This window comes from Orycteropus afer, unplaced genomic scaffold (assembly GCF_000298275.1).
Source record: "Orycteropus afer afer isolate SDZICR_OR568_19922 unplaced genomic scaffold, OryAfe1.0 scaffold00006, whole genome shotgun sequence".
NCBI lineage: Eukaryota > Metazoa > Chordata > Mammalia > Tubulidentata > Orycteropodidae > Orycteropus > Orycteropus afer.
In genome coordinates this window covers 26,214,614-26,231,422 of record NW_006921593.1, presented here as the reverse complement: position 1 = coordinate 26,231,422, position 16,809 = coordinate 26,214,614, and the positions used below count along the sequence as shown (strand labels likewise).

General features: G+C 47.6%; 1 protein-coding gene across 1 annotated transcript in view; it reads left to right on the top strand.

Annotated features, from left to right (window-relative positions):
- The window catches only part of INPP5D (inositol polyphosphate-5-phosphatase D), a 177,235-nt gene that overhangs the window by 80,301 nt on the left and 80,125 nt on the right, over nt 1-16,809 (top strand). The window contains exons 5-6 of the mRNA XM_007943766.1: nt 2,728-2,868; nt 13,830-13,917. Coding sequence (XP_007941957.1) covers nt 2,728-2,868; nt 13,830-13,917 — 229 coding nt within the window. The remainder of the gene's footprint in view (nt 1-2,727; nt 2,869-13,829; nt 13,918-16,809) is intronic.

Genomic DNA, 16,809 nt, shown 5'->3' with positions numbered 1-16,809 from the left:
TTTGAAATCTTCTGTTCAGCTCTTTTACCTTTTCATTTCTTCCATTTGCTTTAGCTATTCTCTGCTCAAGGGCAAGGTTCAGAGTCTCCTCTGTCATCCACTCCGTGTAGTCAACCAAAAAACCAAACCCATTGCCATGGAGTGAATTCCGATTCATGGCGACCCCATGTGTTACAGAAAAGAACGGTTCCATAGGGTTTCCAAGGCTGTCATCTTTACAAAAGCAGATGGCCGGGTTGTTCTTCCATGGCGCCCCTGAGTGGGTTTGCACCCCCAACCTTCAGGTCAGTACATGAGCACAAATCATTTGCTTCCATGTAGCCGTTGGCTGTGAACTTACAGTTGGCATGTGAGCTAAAGCCATCTGCAAAAAGGACATGGAGGTGGCATCTTCTGACCTCCTGTAACTTCACAAGGGGGAGACAGAATCACTAGTAACAGCCCAAGGCTGAGTTCTATGAGGCTAAATATGCTACCACCCTCCAGCCTTTCCCTCCCACGGCACTCACTACTTCTCTGCTGGGTTCAATAATTCAGTGCAATGGCTACACAGAACTCACAGGCAATACTCACGATTATGGGGTTTATTAGGGAAGTAACAGGTAACAATTCAGATTCAGGAACACTCTCAGGATACAACTCTTCCATCAGGACAGTCTCCCATCTGCTGTGCCCTCAGGCTCGCCTCTCTGGCCCTTGGCCTCTCGGCCTGGCCTCTGCCCTGCTCAGCTAAGTGTTCCAAGTCTCTTTTAGCTTTGCTAATAGGTCCACCTACGTGCACCCCATTCCGTCAGCAGGCCTCCTGCCCGAGGGCGCTCAGCTTCCTGGCTCTCTAGGCTGCCAAGCCCACTGCTCCGTCTTGTGCCTCAGCTCCACTGCCACCGTCTCTCTGCTGGGTGTTTCTGCCGGGCATCTCAGCCGGGCATCTCTGCCAAGGAGGTCCAGCGCAGGGATCTTAGGCCTGGGGACGTGCGCTGTTTCACTCCACTTCTGGCTATTCTCTCTCGGTGGAAGTGAGAGTCCCCCCTTCTGCCTCCAAAAAACTCCAAACTCACTGCTATCGGGTTAATCTTGACTCGTAGCGACTCCCTTTGGGTTCCGGGGGCAGTAAATCTTTACAGAAGTAGATTGTCCAGTCTTCCTTCTGCGAGTGGCTGGTGGGTTGTTGTTGTTGTTGTTATTTGCCGTCGAGTCGGCCCTGAGTCATAGCGACCCCTTCTTGGGTTTCCGAGATAGTATCACTACAGAAGTAGATTGCCCAACCTTCCTTCCGAGGAGTGGCTGGTGGGTTTGAACCGCCAGCCTTCTGGTTAGCAGTCAAGTGCTTTAGCCACTATGCTACGGGTAGGAGGGCTCATTTTAAGCCCAGCAACACAGCAACACTAACCAATCCCCACATTAGAGTTCCATACACCTTATTTGCATGGTCCTAGCTAAGGCACTTGACTGCTAACCAGAAGTCTGGCGGTTCAAACCCATCAGCCACTCCTTGGAAGGAAGACTGGGCAGTCTACTTCTGTAGTGATACTGCCTTGGAAACCCAAGGAGGGGTTGCTATGAGGCGGGTCCGACTTGACGGCACATAACAACAACAACAACCCTGTAATATGGTGGGAGTCACAAAGACTGGCCGGAAAAGCCATACCAAGTAATTTACTGCACCACACCACAATCTCTAGACTAGATCATCCCTCCAGGCCTCAGATCTTGCCTGTGAAGGGATAACATAGGAAACAAGTCCCTGGGTGGCATGAACAGGTAAGCACTTAACTACTAGGTGAATGATTGACCAGTTAAACCCATGTAGAGGTGCTTCGGTCACATAGAGGTGTCGTGGTTAAGGAATTTGACTGCTGACCTGAAGGTCGGTGGTTCTAAGCCCACCAGCTGCTCTGTGGAAGGAAGATGAGGCAACCTACTTCCATAAAGATTACAACTTCGGAAACCCAATGGGGGTTGCTGTGAGTTGGAATCAACTTGATGGCAGTGAGTTTTGGGATTGTTTTGTTTTGGAGAGGTACCTCCAGAGACAGGCCTTGTGAACAGCTTCCACAAGGTCACGGCCTTGAAGGTCACGGCCTTGAAAACCCATGGAGTGCTCCTGCCCTGTAGCACGGGGGTCGCCATGACCCGGAGTCTTCTGCACTGCAACCTTCGGTGTCTCATTCCAGAGGCTAGATGTTGCCCAGTTCCCACACACCATCACCTCCTTGCAGCAGCACCCAGCGGGGCGGGCAGGCAGGGGTGGCTCTGGGGGCCCGTCCAGAGGCCCGTCCCCGGCTGGACCCCTTCACCTTGCCCTGACCTGCTACTCCGCCCTGGTCAGATGCACGGACCCCACAGGTGTGCAGATGCGCCCCGGGGACAGGGGGACTCTGAGTGAGGATTTGCTGGGGCAGGGGCTGCCATTGTCCCCACCGGTGTTTGTGGCAACAGGACCAAGTCAAGCTTTTTTGCTGTTCCTGCTGTTGTTTTTGCCTTTCAATTCGGTTTCTTTCAAAATACCTGCAATGAGTCTGCACTAAAGTTTTTACTCAAGTGTCCGTTTCTTCCGGTCTCCCATTCCAAATGGGGTGTAAGTGAGGCCTGCATTTCGGAGGCTCATCTGACAGTGTCCGGTGAGCCTCCCACGTGTGGTGGAGTATCTGGCACCCTTCCTGCCTTTCCGGGGTCTCTCTCTCTCTCTCTCTCTCTTTTAAAAAGCAAGTCTTGCTGTTCTTTTCACAGGCTCCCAGATGAGCATCTTAAAGCCATCCAGGATTATATAAGCACACAGCTCGCCCTGGACTGTGAGTTTGTGAAGACAGGCTCCAGCAGCCTGCCTCACCTGAGGAAACTGACCACCCTCCTGTGCAAGGAGCTTTATGGGTAAGGGGGACCCTGGGGGGGGCGGGTCCAGGGCTCAGGGAGTCACCTCCTCAGTGTGACCCTGGGGCTGGCATGGCTGTCCGAGGTCCCCTGCTGCACTCAGAATCATCCGGCTATTGTCTGAGCTCAGAAGTCCTTGTGGCTGCTTAGAAGCTTTGTTTTTGTGGTGTTTGAACTGCAGCTTATTTTTGAAAAAAATAACAGCTAAACTTAAGTTGGTTTGAGGCCAGTTGCTCTGGGGCAGGGTGTGAGGGGGGACTTTTGCTGCTACCCCCTGCCCATTTGCTACAGCCGGCAGCCCTTTGGCTGTTTTAGTGTTCATGGAGGAGGCCATGGTGGTTCCCTAGTGTAATTCTCATATTCCCTATGGGAGACCAAGGAACTCTGGTGGTGTCATGGTTAAGGCATTTGGCTGCTAATGAAAAGGTTGGTGGTTTGAACCCATCAGCTGCTCTGTGGAAGTACGCTTCCTTAAAGATTTACAGCTTTGGAAACCCAGTGGGAGCCGATTGACTTGATGGCAGTGGGTTTGTTTGTTTGTTTTTTTTTTGGATGTGGGAGACCTGGGTTCGGTTCCCAGCCGGCTCACCCCATGCGCAGCCACCACTTGTCTGCCGTTGGGGGCTGGCATGTTGCTGTGAGGCGGGACGGGCTTCAGGAGGGCCTCTGGACTAGCATGGACTAGGAGGAAAGGGCTGGCGATGCAGCCGGTGAGAACCCTGGGGGCCGCAGCGGTCGGTGCCGGAATCCATGACCAGTCACGGGGATGGCGCAGCATTGGCCAGTGTTCCCTCTGAGGCGGCTTTTATGTTGTGCCTGGGCCCATGAGGGGGCCGGCTGGACAGCAGCTGCCAACAACAGCGTCCCACATGCACATAGGGCCCCCAGAATAAGTGGCCCTGAGAGGAAGTGCGTTAGAGGCGGCCTGCCTGCTGCCTGTGTGGTGGTGGTCAGATTGCCAGTGGTGGCAATTTTGTGAAGTGGGCCAGTTTTGTGAAGTGGAAAACCAACACTTTGGTTTTCCAGCACTGGAAGGACCAACTGGTAAAAAGTCTGATTTCTTCTAGGTTCTTTTGATTTGACTATTTTATTTTTTAGTTAACATTCCAATTCATTTAATGTCTTCTTCTAATGTTCCCTGGGGAGCTCTGGTGGCATAGTGCCTAAGGCATTTGACTGCTAACCAGAAGGCTGGCAGTTCAAACCCACCAGGCACGCCTCAGAAGGAAGACTGGGCAATCTACTTCCACAGAGATACCACCTCAGAAACCCAAGGAGGGGTCGTAATGAGTTGGAATCAACTCAACAGCAGTGAGTTTGGTTTTTTTTTTTTTTGGTTCTTATTGTTAGGTGCCATCAAGTTGGCTCCAACTCACAGCAACTCTGTGTACAACAGAATGAAACACTGCATGGTCCTGTGGCATCCTCGCTGTGCTAAATCGATTTTAATTGTTAGATGTGCAGCGTTACAGCTGATCTGCCATCTAAAGGATTCTCCAAGGAATTTTCTGTAGGCTTAAAACTTGGAAGTATAGAACATAACATCCACACGCATCTGAAAGAAATCGTGAAGAACCAGAACAATCCCATGACATGTGGCAGGTTGAAATCTTGGTGTGAAAGATAGCATTCCACACGTGTGAGGTTTTTCCAGCCTGTATGGGTCTGTGTTGTATTTATCATGCAGCTGTTTTAGGATTCCCTTGTCAATTCCTGTGATGTCAGGTCAGTCAGCCTACTCACTATGCAGAAGGAACTGTGTCCTCGTCAGTGATCAAATTGGACTTCCCTTTGAAATGTCCCTAGAAGCACCACACATTTGGTAAATTTAGCAATTAGTTTTTTTGACAAAGTGATCATTCATCAGATTGGCCAGTCAGGCTTCATTTCACTGAATCGACTTTCAAAAGATGTTGTTTCCGCCAACTGGCCAGATGCCTCCTGTCATTTTTATAGGTTTTCGTGGAGGGATTTAGGACAGCTCTGGTGGCCTAGTGGTTAAAGCACTCTGCTGCTAACTGAAAGGTTGGCGGATGGAACCCATCAGCTGCTCCACAGGAGAAAGATGAGGCAGTCTGCTTCCTTAAAGTTTTACAGCCTTAGAAACTCTCTGGGGGCAGTTCTGCTCTGTCCTCTAGGGGCGCTGTGAGTCAGAATTGACTCGATGGCAGTGGGTTTGGTTTGGGCTTCACTTCTGTAAAGATTTCAGCCCTGGAAACCCTGTGGAGCAGTTTCGCTCTGTCCTCTAGGGGTGCTGTGAGTTGGAATCGACTCCATGGCTGTGGGTTTGGTTTGGGCTTTGTTTCCGTGAAGACTGACAGCCTTGGAGACCCTGTGGGCAGTTCCACTCTGTCCTCTAGGGGCGCTGTGGGTCAGAATGGACTCCATGGCTGTGGGTTTGGTTTGGGCTTTGTTTCCGTGAAGACTGATATCCTTGGAAACCCTGTGGGCAGTTCCACTCTGTCCTCTAGGGGCGCTGTGAGTCGGAATCGACTCCATGGCAGTCAGTTTGGAGGCATTTTGTTCCATTTGATTCTGTTGTTAAAAATCACTGCTGGGGTCAGACACACAGAAATGGCCCGTTCCTTGTAAGAACACAGTTTCTGATGACTGGTAGCAGGCTTGGGTTTCTGTTTCATCTGTGAGCCTGTTTTCTGTGGCTTTCTGGTCCAGGAGGAATTTATTTTTCTGTCCTTCAACAAGACCCCCCCCCCCGTCCCTCCCACCACTGGCAGGTTTTCCTGATACTGCCCCATTACCTGGACTTCCCCTGGAATCTGGTCAACTCCTCTTACGATGGTAGCAGCTTCCCCAACTCATATGCTTCTCGGGTGTGTTGCACCCAGTGAGAAAAGCGTCCTTCCTGAGAGCAGGGTCAGGATCTTAACTAACCAATGAACAGAAACCAAAAATACCACCACCTTGATCACTGCTTCATCGGAGGCCTCGAACCCCACAGTTTTCCGATCAAATTTGAAAATCAAATCAGCAAACAGCAGAGTCTTAGAGAAGTAGATGGAAAACATGGGAGGATCAGAGGTGCAGATGCAAAAAGTGTGCAATTAAAAAAATGACAGCCTTTGGAGAGAGGGCACTTCTGAGTGTAGGGAGGAGCAAGAAGCAGGAGGGAAAGGGTGCATAACTGATGACTAAGTGTGTAAAACAAAACCTCCCTCACTTACAAAGAGCTGAAACCAGGTATGCAAAAGTCTCATGAAGATCCCATTAATATAACCATCAATTAGCAGCACATAAATGTTTTTTTTTTCTTAAGCAGCTCTGGTAGCACAGTGCCTAAGGCATCTGACTGCTAACCAGAAGGTTGGTGGTTCAAACCCACCAGGCACTCCGTGGAAGGAAGACTGGGCAATCTACTTCCATAAAGAGTCACTGCCTCAGAAACCCAGTGGGAGTCTCTATGAGTCAGAATCCACTTGAAGGCAGTGGGTTGTTTTTTTTTTATAAATCATTTTTTTATGTTTCTAAACCATAAGGAAAGATGAACTTGTCAAGGAGATAAACAGAAACAGCCCCAAAGCTTTAAAAATTATAATATTTAATATTGTTCACACTCCTTGACAATACAATTAGAATTCTAGAACAGTATCTCCAAGGAAAAGATGACTGACCTAGGGTTAACTCAACCTAGATGCCACTCAAAAGCACAGGAAGTCTTTACAGATGTCTGAGATTCTCAAAAATGTTCCAATCACATGCTCTACTTCAAAAGGGACCCAATACCTTTTTTTTTCCCTATAAATTTTAATGTTAATGATCTTGAAAATAAGAACCCAGCAGCTTACCAAGCAGCTAAGTATGACTACATCCAAAGCAGAAAGAGTTCATTCCATATGCCCAGAAGACAAGATGATGAAAATATAAATAAATAACAAAAAAGCCACAACCTTCCAACTTCCCGGATATATTCAAAAAGTCTCCTAAATCACAGCTGAATTATGGAAGGAAGTGACACAATAACAGCCTACATAGGATGAATGGGAGGGAGCACATGATAGTAATAAAATCAAGGAATCAAACATGAGATATTAGAACTGTGCATGATGCAGACAAAGCACTACTGGGAGGACAAGGGATAGCTTTAAATGGTCTGTTATTAAAAGGGACTAGATTCAATCTGTATGCTGAGCAAATAGTGAGAAGCTAGACTGTATGAAGAAGAATGTGGCATCAGGATCGGAGGGAGACTCATTAACAACCTGAAATATGCAGACTACACAACTTTGCTTGCTGAAAGTGAAGAGGATTTGAAGCACTTAACTGATGAAGATTAAAGACTACAGTCTGCAGTATGGGTTCTATCTGAACATAAAGAAAATGAAAATCCTCACAACTGGACCAATAAGCAGCATCACGATAAATGGAGAAAAGATTGAAGTTGTCAGGGATTTCATCCATGATTGGATTGTGTTGATTGGATCCCCACAATCATCACCCATGGAGGCAGCAGTCAAGAAATCAGACATCATACTGCACTGGGCAAATCTGCTACAAAAGACCTCTTTAAAGTGCTGAAGAGCAAAGATATCTCTTTGAAGACTAAGGTGCACCTGACACAAGCCATGGTGTTTTCAGTTGCCTCATATGCATGTGAAAGCTGAATGATGAATAAGGAAAGAAGAATTGATGCTTTTGAGTTGTGGTGTTAGCAAAGAATACTGAAAGCACCGTGGACTGCCAGAAGAACTAACAAATCTGTCCTGGAGGAAGTGGAGCCGGAATGCTCCTTGGAGGCGAGAATGGCCAGACTTCATCTCACCTACTTTGGTCATGTTGTCAGAAGGGACCATTCTCTGGAGAAGAATGTCATGCTTGGTAAAGGGGAGGGTCAGTGAAAAAGGCGAAGGCCCTCAACGAGATGGATTGACACAGTGGCTGCCCGTGATGGGCTCAGGTAGAGTAAGGATTATCAGGCTGGTGCACAACGGGGCAGTGTTTCATTCTGTTGTCCAAAGGGTTGCTATGATCAGAGCCAACTCTATGGCACCTAACAACAAAAGCAACAAGAACGGTGAGCCAAGCATACAGACTGGAAAGGGACCCAGACGTAAGTTTTTTGCAGGCGTCAAGGATCGCATCATATTCACTTTGAAGTTTCCAGGATCCAGCAAAGTACCTGAAATGTTCATGTATTCAACATCCATCAAGAAACATTTGAAGATTGGAACATTGCCAAGCAGCCTTCCAGGGCCTGGATACACAGCAGTCAACAGAATAGAGTCCTTGAGAAACAATAACAGCAGCCAGACAGATTGTTTCTATATTTCAGTTTGGTTCCTTTCCAAATACACTTACTGAATCTTGGCTACATTTTTTACTGAAATAATGTCTGTTTATTCCACATCTTATTCCAAATGTTGTTTAAGCAAATATAAGTGAGAATTTAACGTTGTGAGCTCTACTTCAAAAGGGACTCAATACTTTTATTTTCCTAGAAATTTTAGTATGAGTATTACTGATCTTAAAAGTAAGAAAAACAGAAAGAGAAATAAGTTAGGAAATTAGGAAAAACAGAAATAAAGTCATTTCAGAGAATTTTTAAAATGAAAAATAGAAAAGGAGGCGTAATAATCTGCATTAAAGATTTACAAATCAGTTAAAAAAACATAGTTACAAACTTCCAATTATAATAAAATGGAATGAACATTTTACGTAAAATATGAAACACATGAATTAACGTGAATACACACCTCTAAATGTTCAAGGAACAAGTAGTGCCCACAGTCTAGAAATGATTCCTGAATGACACAAATGACCTAATTTAATCTTCAAGAAAAGTATCATTCAAATCCAAGAACCTATGAAGATAATAAGGGGCTCTTGTGGCATAGTGAATAAGGCATTTGGCTGCTAACCAGAAGGTCAGTGGTTCAAACCCACCAGCCACTCCTTGGAAGGAAGATGGGGTGAAAACCCGGTGGGGGTCACTATGAGTTGGAATTGACACGATGGCCGTGGGTTTGGTTTTTTGGTATGAAGATAATAGCCTGAAATAAAAGCCTCATTTATTAATATAAGCATAAAAAAGTTCAGTGGCATTCTGCAAATATAATTCAGTGATGTAATGAATGTAGGCTTGACTTAATAAATTACTCCAATGATAAGGCCACAAAAAGAAGACACTGTAATTTAGCAAGAGATTAAAAAATACAAGGACCGTTTGTATGGTTGTCCTAATAGATGTGTGATAAACATTTAAACTTATTTCTGATTTTTTTTAAATTATTTTAAAAAAACAAATAGAAGGATATTTTCTTAATGTAGTATATGTCCATAAACAACTAACTGCACGTCTCTAGGCAGTACAAATTACTTTCATTAAACTACCAACTCAGTGGGTGGTTCAAAACCCAGCAGCACCACAGAAGGAAGATCTGGCAGTCTTCTTTCCTCCAAGTTACAACCAAGAAACCCCTAAGGGGCAGTCCAATCTGTATGTAACACGTGGGGTTGCTTTGAGTCTGAACCACTTGGACAGCACTTGGTTTTTGTTTGTGCGTTTGTTTTATGTTATACTTGCCAGGGAAACCACATCAGACCACTAAGCATTTTAATAAAGAGATGCTCTTTATCACCCTATTTAATGCTGCGAGAAATATTTTGCTAAATTAAGAAAAAGGAGCACGACTCAGGGAAGAGGGCGTAAAGGAAACCACACACATCAGAACTGCCTGGAGCTCTGAGCTCAGAGATGAGGGGTACTCTGGGCAGAGACCCAGCGGCCACCACAGCCTTCAGAGAATGGGGCTGAGGCTGAGGGTGGGGGCCCTCTGGGAGGGCTCCAGAAAGGCCAGGCAGGGGGCCCAAGCCCCTTCCACTGTATCTGGGGCTTGACCTGCCTGGGACCACTGCCCTCTTTGTCTTTGCCTAAGGCATTTGACTGCTAACTAGAAGGCTGGCAGTTCAAACCCACAGCCACTCCTCAGAAGGAAGGTGGGCAATCTACTTCCATAGTGATACCGCCTCAGAAACCCAAGGAGGGTTCACTGTCAGTCGGGTCCAACTCGACAGCACATAACAACAACGGCAACAACCCCCAGTCTCAGCTCTGTCTGCCTTCTGGAATGTTCTCTAAAACTGGTGCCCAGTTTTCCAGGGTCTGGATTTTCTGAACACTAAGGGTGGTTCTTTCTAAGCCTCCCACCTGAAGCCCAGGGGTCGTTGGTCATTGCGACCCTAACGGACGCCTCCCACAGACATATCTGGGAAGCCAGTTCAATCTCTCACGATTATAAAACGGTCAGAAGTAATTATTTCCAGATTACACATTTTATACTTAGAAAATCCTAGATTCTGTGTGCTTGTGTAGGTGGTCTGTGTGTGTTAGGATAAGACGTAGAAAAAGACCTGCGAGGGATATCTGCTTGAGATTAATACCCGCTCTGAATCAGTGCTTGGAAACCTTGTCCTTGTGCCTGGAATTCATTTCTCATATGGCAGTTTCAACAGGATACCACTGTGTCAGCAGAGGGGAGCGGAGCTGGCGTCTGGGATGGACAGCTGACAACCTGCCTGCCTTGTGCTTCCTCCCCAGCCCTAGTCAGACCCTGACCCTCACTCTTGGCTCCTGAAGTTGTCCCAAGGATGCCCATCAAAACCTCTGAATCTAAAACAGGAGCCCTGGTGGTGCAGTGGTTAAGCACTTGGCTGCTAACCAGAAGGTTGGTGGTTTGAATCCACTCCATGGGAGGAAGTGGTGGCTATCTGCTTCCGTAAAGATTTACAGCCTTGGAAACCCTATGGAGCAGTTCATCTCAGTCCTGTAGGGTTGCTGTGAGTTGAAATCAACTCAATGGCAGCAGGTTAGGTTGTGTTTGTGTTTTTTTTTTTTCCTAGTGGCCTACTGGTTAGGTGCTCAACTGCTGACTAAAAGGTCAGCAGTTTGAACCCCCAACTTCTCCCCAGGAGAAATATGTGGCGATCTGATTCCATTAAAGATGGCAGCTTTGTGCAGTATTTCTGGTCTTGGTGTGGGGCAGAGTGGACCTCATGGGAGCACGGTGGTTGTTGGCTGTGGCCATTCGGAACTGTTGTCAAACGCCAGGTGCCTTATGACTAAGCAAGAGATGCTTTAAGCTGAGACGGTCAGCCCAGGCTCTGGGTTCAGGAGCTCCAAGAGGCCGCCTGAACATCACAGCGAGTCAGGGAGATGGGGTCTGAACTTTGCTGCCTCAGCTGGATGCTTTTAAATAAAGTATGTTATGATACAGGAGAGTCACGCTGCAGTATGTGCCGTCTAAAGCATATATACACACATTCATATACATTTCAAGATGAAACTAAGCCGTTTTTAAATAAATTACTGTGCATGTAAAACAAAAAACAAACAAATAAAGCAAAAAACTACGGTCCTGGAAACTCTCCTGGGCGGTTCTATTCTGTCCAACAGGATCGCTCTGAGTTGGCATTGACTCAGTGTCAGTCGGTTTAAATCTCAGGCACCATCCCAGGAGCTGGAATGCAAGCTGCCAAGTTTTAGTCGAAGGCGGGAACGGGAGCCTGGAAACCAGTTGGGAGGCGCTGGCAGGGGATAAGCTCAGAGACTGGACGGGCAGGTGACTGCGGTTGGTGGAACCGAGCAACACCGACGCAAAGTAACTGAGTTCCTCAAAAAATAAAATTCCTAATGAGACCAGGAATTGAACATAGATAACATTTAAAAAGAAGAAGAGGATGTCAGCGGTTCAGGGGTAGAATCTTCACTTTCCATGTGACCTGAGCCAGTCCCCTCCAAGCACTGCCACCACTGTCTGTCGCTGGAGGCTTGCATGTTCCCGTGATGCTAAACAGTTTTCAGCGGAGCTTCCAGACTCAGACAGACCAGGAAGAAAGGCCTGGCAGTCTGTTTCCAGAAATCAGTCACTGAAAGCCCTGTGGGTCGCAACAGTGTGATCTGAAACTGATCGTAGGCATGGCATGGGACTGGGCAGCATTTGACGCCATCGTGCAGGGCGCGGCCACGAACCGGGGCTAACTCGGGAGTGGCCAACGACATGAAAAGGCGCCTGTGCTATAACTTTAAGAGAGTGAACAAGAACCCACTTTAAAACAAGCAAAGTGAAGAATTTACCAAGATGAAAAACAGAACAATGGAAACGGTAGAAATCACTTTATAATGAAACCCAGCCCACTTAGCATGAGAAGAACAGACTAGAAAAAGCATAATACCTTGATTAAATAAAAAAAGAATGTAGAAAGATTTATACCAATGTACAAAAGTACTAACAAAATTCCCAACAGAAAATTGATAAAGGATATGACTGGTTTAGACAAAGAGAAATCTGGGAGAAACCGAGTGTGTACAAGCATACGTAATGACGTTGTTATTAAGGGGGCGTCAAGTCCGTGTGCCCCGTAGGGTTTCCTAGGCTGTGATCTTTATGGGAGCTGATTGCTAGGTCTGTCTCCCTCAGAGCCGCTGGGTGGGTTTGAACCACCAACTCTTCAGTTAGCAGCCAACCACTTCACAGTAGCCACTATGGCTCTGTTGGATGACAGGAGAAATTTAAAAAATGCAAATACATGCACTAATATTGAAATGCAGTGTTATACCCACTGAAAGACACAGAGACAAAGAAGATAATAGAGTTTGGACAAGACACTGAGTGATCTGGTTTAGACAGCTTGGTGGCGCTGTGACTGGTTGATGATGACCAGGGTTTGGCAAGGTTTACCAGGAGCCATCTCTGGTTCCCCTAAGACGGTGATCCAAATAAGAACAGAGAAGCTGTGGGAGGAGCTACTTGGAGCAGCCTGTGGTTCTAATAGCAAAACTCCCAATAACTCAAGTATCTCACAACCGATTTTGGCACATTCACTGGATAGAATAATTTGAAGCCGTTACGTTGCTAAATATGTAAAAACATGAACAGTTTTTGATGAAATCAAATCAAACAAACCCAACCCACTGGCATCGAGTTGGTTCTGATTCATAGCAACCCTTTTTTGAACCGAGTAGAACTGCCCCACAGGGTTTCTGAGCCTGTCAATCTTTATGGAAGCAGACTGCCTTGTGTTTCCCCCAAGGAGAGGCTGGTGGGTTTGAACCACCGACCTTTTGCTTAGCATCCGAATGCTTTAACCACTATGCCCCTAGAGCTCGTTTTTGATGAGATAATAAGTGCAAATTAGGATACAAAGTATCTGCCCCCCCCCATGCTTGAAATAATGAAGAAAAACAGTAGAAAACGATGTGATGAGAAGAAAGACTCAGTATAGTCTGTGACCTGGGAGGTCAGAGGAGAGCCTCCATTCCAGACGGTTGTTGTTGGGGGCCAATGGTAGATTCCCACGCACACTGAGCCCCTGTGACAGCACAGAACCGCCTCGTGGTGTTTCCTAAACTGTAATCTTCACGGGAGCAGATTGCAGGTCCTTGTCCTGCAGAGGTGCTGTGTGGTAGAACCACCAGCCTTTTGTTTAGCAGCCAAGAGCTTAACCACTGCAACACCAGGGCTCCGTCTCAGCGGCTACAAAGGGAATTGGAACCAACATCCACAGACCATTATCGCTAGGAAGCCCTGGGGCACGTATTTTAAAAATGCAAATTCCAGCCCAGTCCAATCAGGTTGGGGGCCCAGAAATTTGCATTTTTAATTGCAAGTTTTAATTGACGTTGGGGGGAGGTGTGCATATTAGAAGCGCTAAAGGTGGGGAACCCTGGATTACCAGGTGACTTCCAAGAACAGTTGTGTGATTTTAGATTTGAGTTTTCTACAGGCTGGATCCTGCAGGAGCGCTAAGCCAGGACCTGCGGGGTGCGGAAGACGGGGCTGGCGGGAGGCGCCTGGAGGCTGGGGGCTTTGCCCAGGCTTGTCCTTGAGGGAAGGCTACCTGTGTCAGGCAGACCGGGCGTGACCTGGTCTCGCTGGAGCCCGCTCTGCCTCGGAAGCTTCTGCGTGTTCCCACTAATCCTTGTCCTTCACCTTGTCCCCTGCCCCCAGCGAGGTCGCTCGGACGCTTCCCTCCCTGGAGTCCCTGCAGAGGCTGTTGGACCAGCAGCTGTCCCCTGGCCTTCGCCCACGTGCTCAGGTAAAGGGCCAGGAGGTTGTAAAGACGACAGAGAGAGCGGGCCAAACCATGCGTGGGTGACTGTGCAGAGTTACCTGGTGTCCCTCTGTGCGGGGGCAGAGTGTGTGCTGGGGCGGGGGGTGAGAGCTGCTGTATCCTGCGCTCCCAGGGGAGACGGGGCGGTGGGGGAGCTGCTGAGAGGTCCGCGATTTGAACCCACCACCTCTGTGGGAGAAAGACGTGGCAGTCTGCGTCCGTAGAGGTGACCACCTTGAAAAGCCTATGGGGCAGTCTACTCTGCCCTGTAGGATTACTGTGAGTCTGAATCAACTCATGGCCACGAGTTTGGGTTTATTGTTGGTTTAGGGGCTGCTTTTGGGGTGTTTGGTTTGGTTTTTGACTTAGCTGAGGAGTAAAGACTTTGGACTGTGCCCCCACCAGCTGAACTACTCGCAGAGTGCCAACTGGGGCCGAACCTTCTCACCGGAAACAGGAAGGAAAGGAAATCAAGGGCTGAAATGCTTCCTGATCCTGCCTCTTGCCCCCAAAAGAGCGAGGGGCCCCCATACCTGCTCAGGTCACATAGGGTGCAGCAGGCCAAGGCCAAGCTGCCCATGGAACAAGTAATTTTCTAACTAAAGGTGTGGGAGCAAAGTAAAACTCAAAAAGCAGGCAAATGCAATATCCCAAGAGAAAATTCTTGCTACAGATATAAGGGACAAAGGATGAATTTAAAAAAAAAAAAAACCTCCTACGGATAATTCAATGAAAACAATTCCCTTTTTTAAATGGGGAAGGATGTGGTTTCCAGCCAAACAGTAGACAGGCATATGGGGTGAACATTTACATCAGGTGGATACACTCCTTGGAGGATCAATCCTGGGAGAACAGAAGGGCAGTGTTTGCACAGGGAGACCACTTGGGGGGAGAAGGGGGAGTGCATGGGAGGGAAGGGCACAGGGAAGAGGTAACCACAGGGAGGAAGTGGGAAGAGAGCTGTTACATTGGGGGGAATTGCAGTCAAGGTCATGAATCAAAATGTGTATGAAGTGCTATATGGAAAATGAAATTGCTCTGTAAACTTTCACCCAAATCGCAATAAATTAAAAAATAATGATAATAAAAATGAAAAAATAAAAATAAAATGGGGAAAGGCTATAAGCCGACAGTTCCCACAGAGCGACTAGGAATGGCTGGTACATATAGGAAAACCTGCTCACCTTAGCTCCTTAGTAGGCGGGAATGACATTCAGAAGGAAAGGAGATCTCTTCCTGCCGAGGAGACTGGCAGAGACTGTGGAGTTAGGGTTGGGCAGGGTGTGGGGAACCGGGGGCCCTCGCCCGAGCACGCCCCTGCGTTCTCAGGAGTGGAAACGAGCCTTCCGAGCGGCAGTTTCGCCGTCTGTGTGGAACTACGTAATGCGCACACCCTCACAGGAGCAGCTCTGTGCTGGGCAGCTCTTAGGAAACACACAGGGCACGGAGAGCTGTTTACAAAGCTGTTCCTTGTAGCTCTGTCTCTAAACAAGGAAGACCCTGCAGACCTCTGTGGGGAGATGGTTCAAGTACAGTGCAGAGGCCGACTATTCCAGGGTGTAGGCACAGATAAGAAAGCCCCCCAAGACACAGTGCTGGGTGGAACAGCGAACGTAGACCAATCTCTGAAATAAGACGGACATCTCCTCATAGATGGTATACCAGGGGGCGGTCTGCCCAGGGTTCCTCAGGTCCTCATGGGAGAGGATGAAGCTTGGCCAAGGGTCAAACGGTCAGAGACAGACTTTGTGTCTGCCCACACTGTTTGTGTGAGGTCTGTTACTGAGAAAATGTACTTGTGTTCTATGTATACAATTTGAAAGATTAGCAAGAAAAAAAATATAATAATTTGCTTTTCTGGAAGTGAATGATGGGTGAATTTCCAGGAAAGTGGAAGCGAATCTAAGCAAAACAGAGCCTGTCTCCAGACCCTAGAATTTAAATAGTTTGGACGAATGCATGGGTTAGAAGAGCGAGAAACTTAGAAGAGAGAGAAGCATCTAAGGAGATAAGGCAAGCAGTCAGGTTGAGGGTACTTACTGCCCAGGAGAAGCTAATTTATAAGTGATTATGTGATGGTGGTGGGGAGTGATAACGGCAGTGACAGTGGTAGTACTATGGGTGGTGGTGATGATGGTGGTGATGGTGGGAGTATTATGGGTGGTGATGATGATGGTGGTGACAGTGGTAGCACTACGGGTGGTGATGATGGGTGATGATGGATGGGACAGTGGTTGGACTACGGGTAGTAATGGTGGGTGAGGATGGAGGGGACAGTGGTAGCACTACGGGTGGTGATGGTGGGTGAGGATGGAGGGGATGGTGGTTGGACTATGGGTGGTGATGATGGAGGGGACAGTGGTCATACTATGGGTAGTGGTGATGGTGGCACTGGTGATGGTAATGGAAGTGGTAGTGGTGAGCGTGGAAGTGAAAGTGATGTCATTGTCATAGTGGATGGTGATGGTGGCGATGGTGGTCATAGAGTGGTGGTGATGGTGGAGGTAGTGTACTACTGGGTAGAAAACTGAAGTCAACAGCAAGTGTAGCCTGGCTGATCTATTCAGCAGGGCATAGGTAAAGGTACGTCACCTGCTTGATGATGACCTTCATTCCATTCTTGGTGTTCAAGTTGTCAGCCGTCTATCTGATGGGCTTGCCCTACTCCTGGAGGGCAGGAATGGTGCCTTATGAACTCTCCTTCTCCAGCATCTCGGAGCGTGTCTGGCACAGAATAGGTGCTTAGTAAAGGTTGTTCTGGGAATGAATGAGTGACACTATGGACTTGATGCCAGACAGACCTGAGTTCAAGTGTAGCTCTGCCTTTTACTAGCTGTGTGACTTTGGAAAAGTAACTTCAGCTCCTGGGCCGCATAT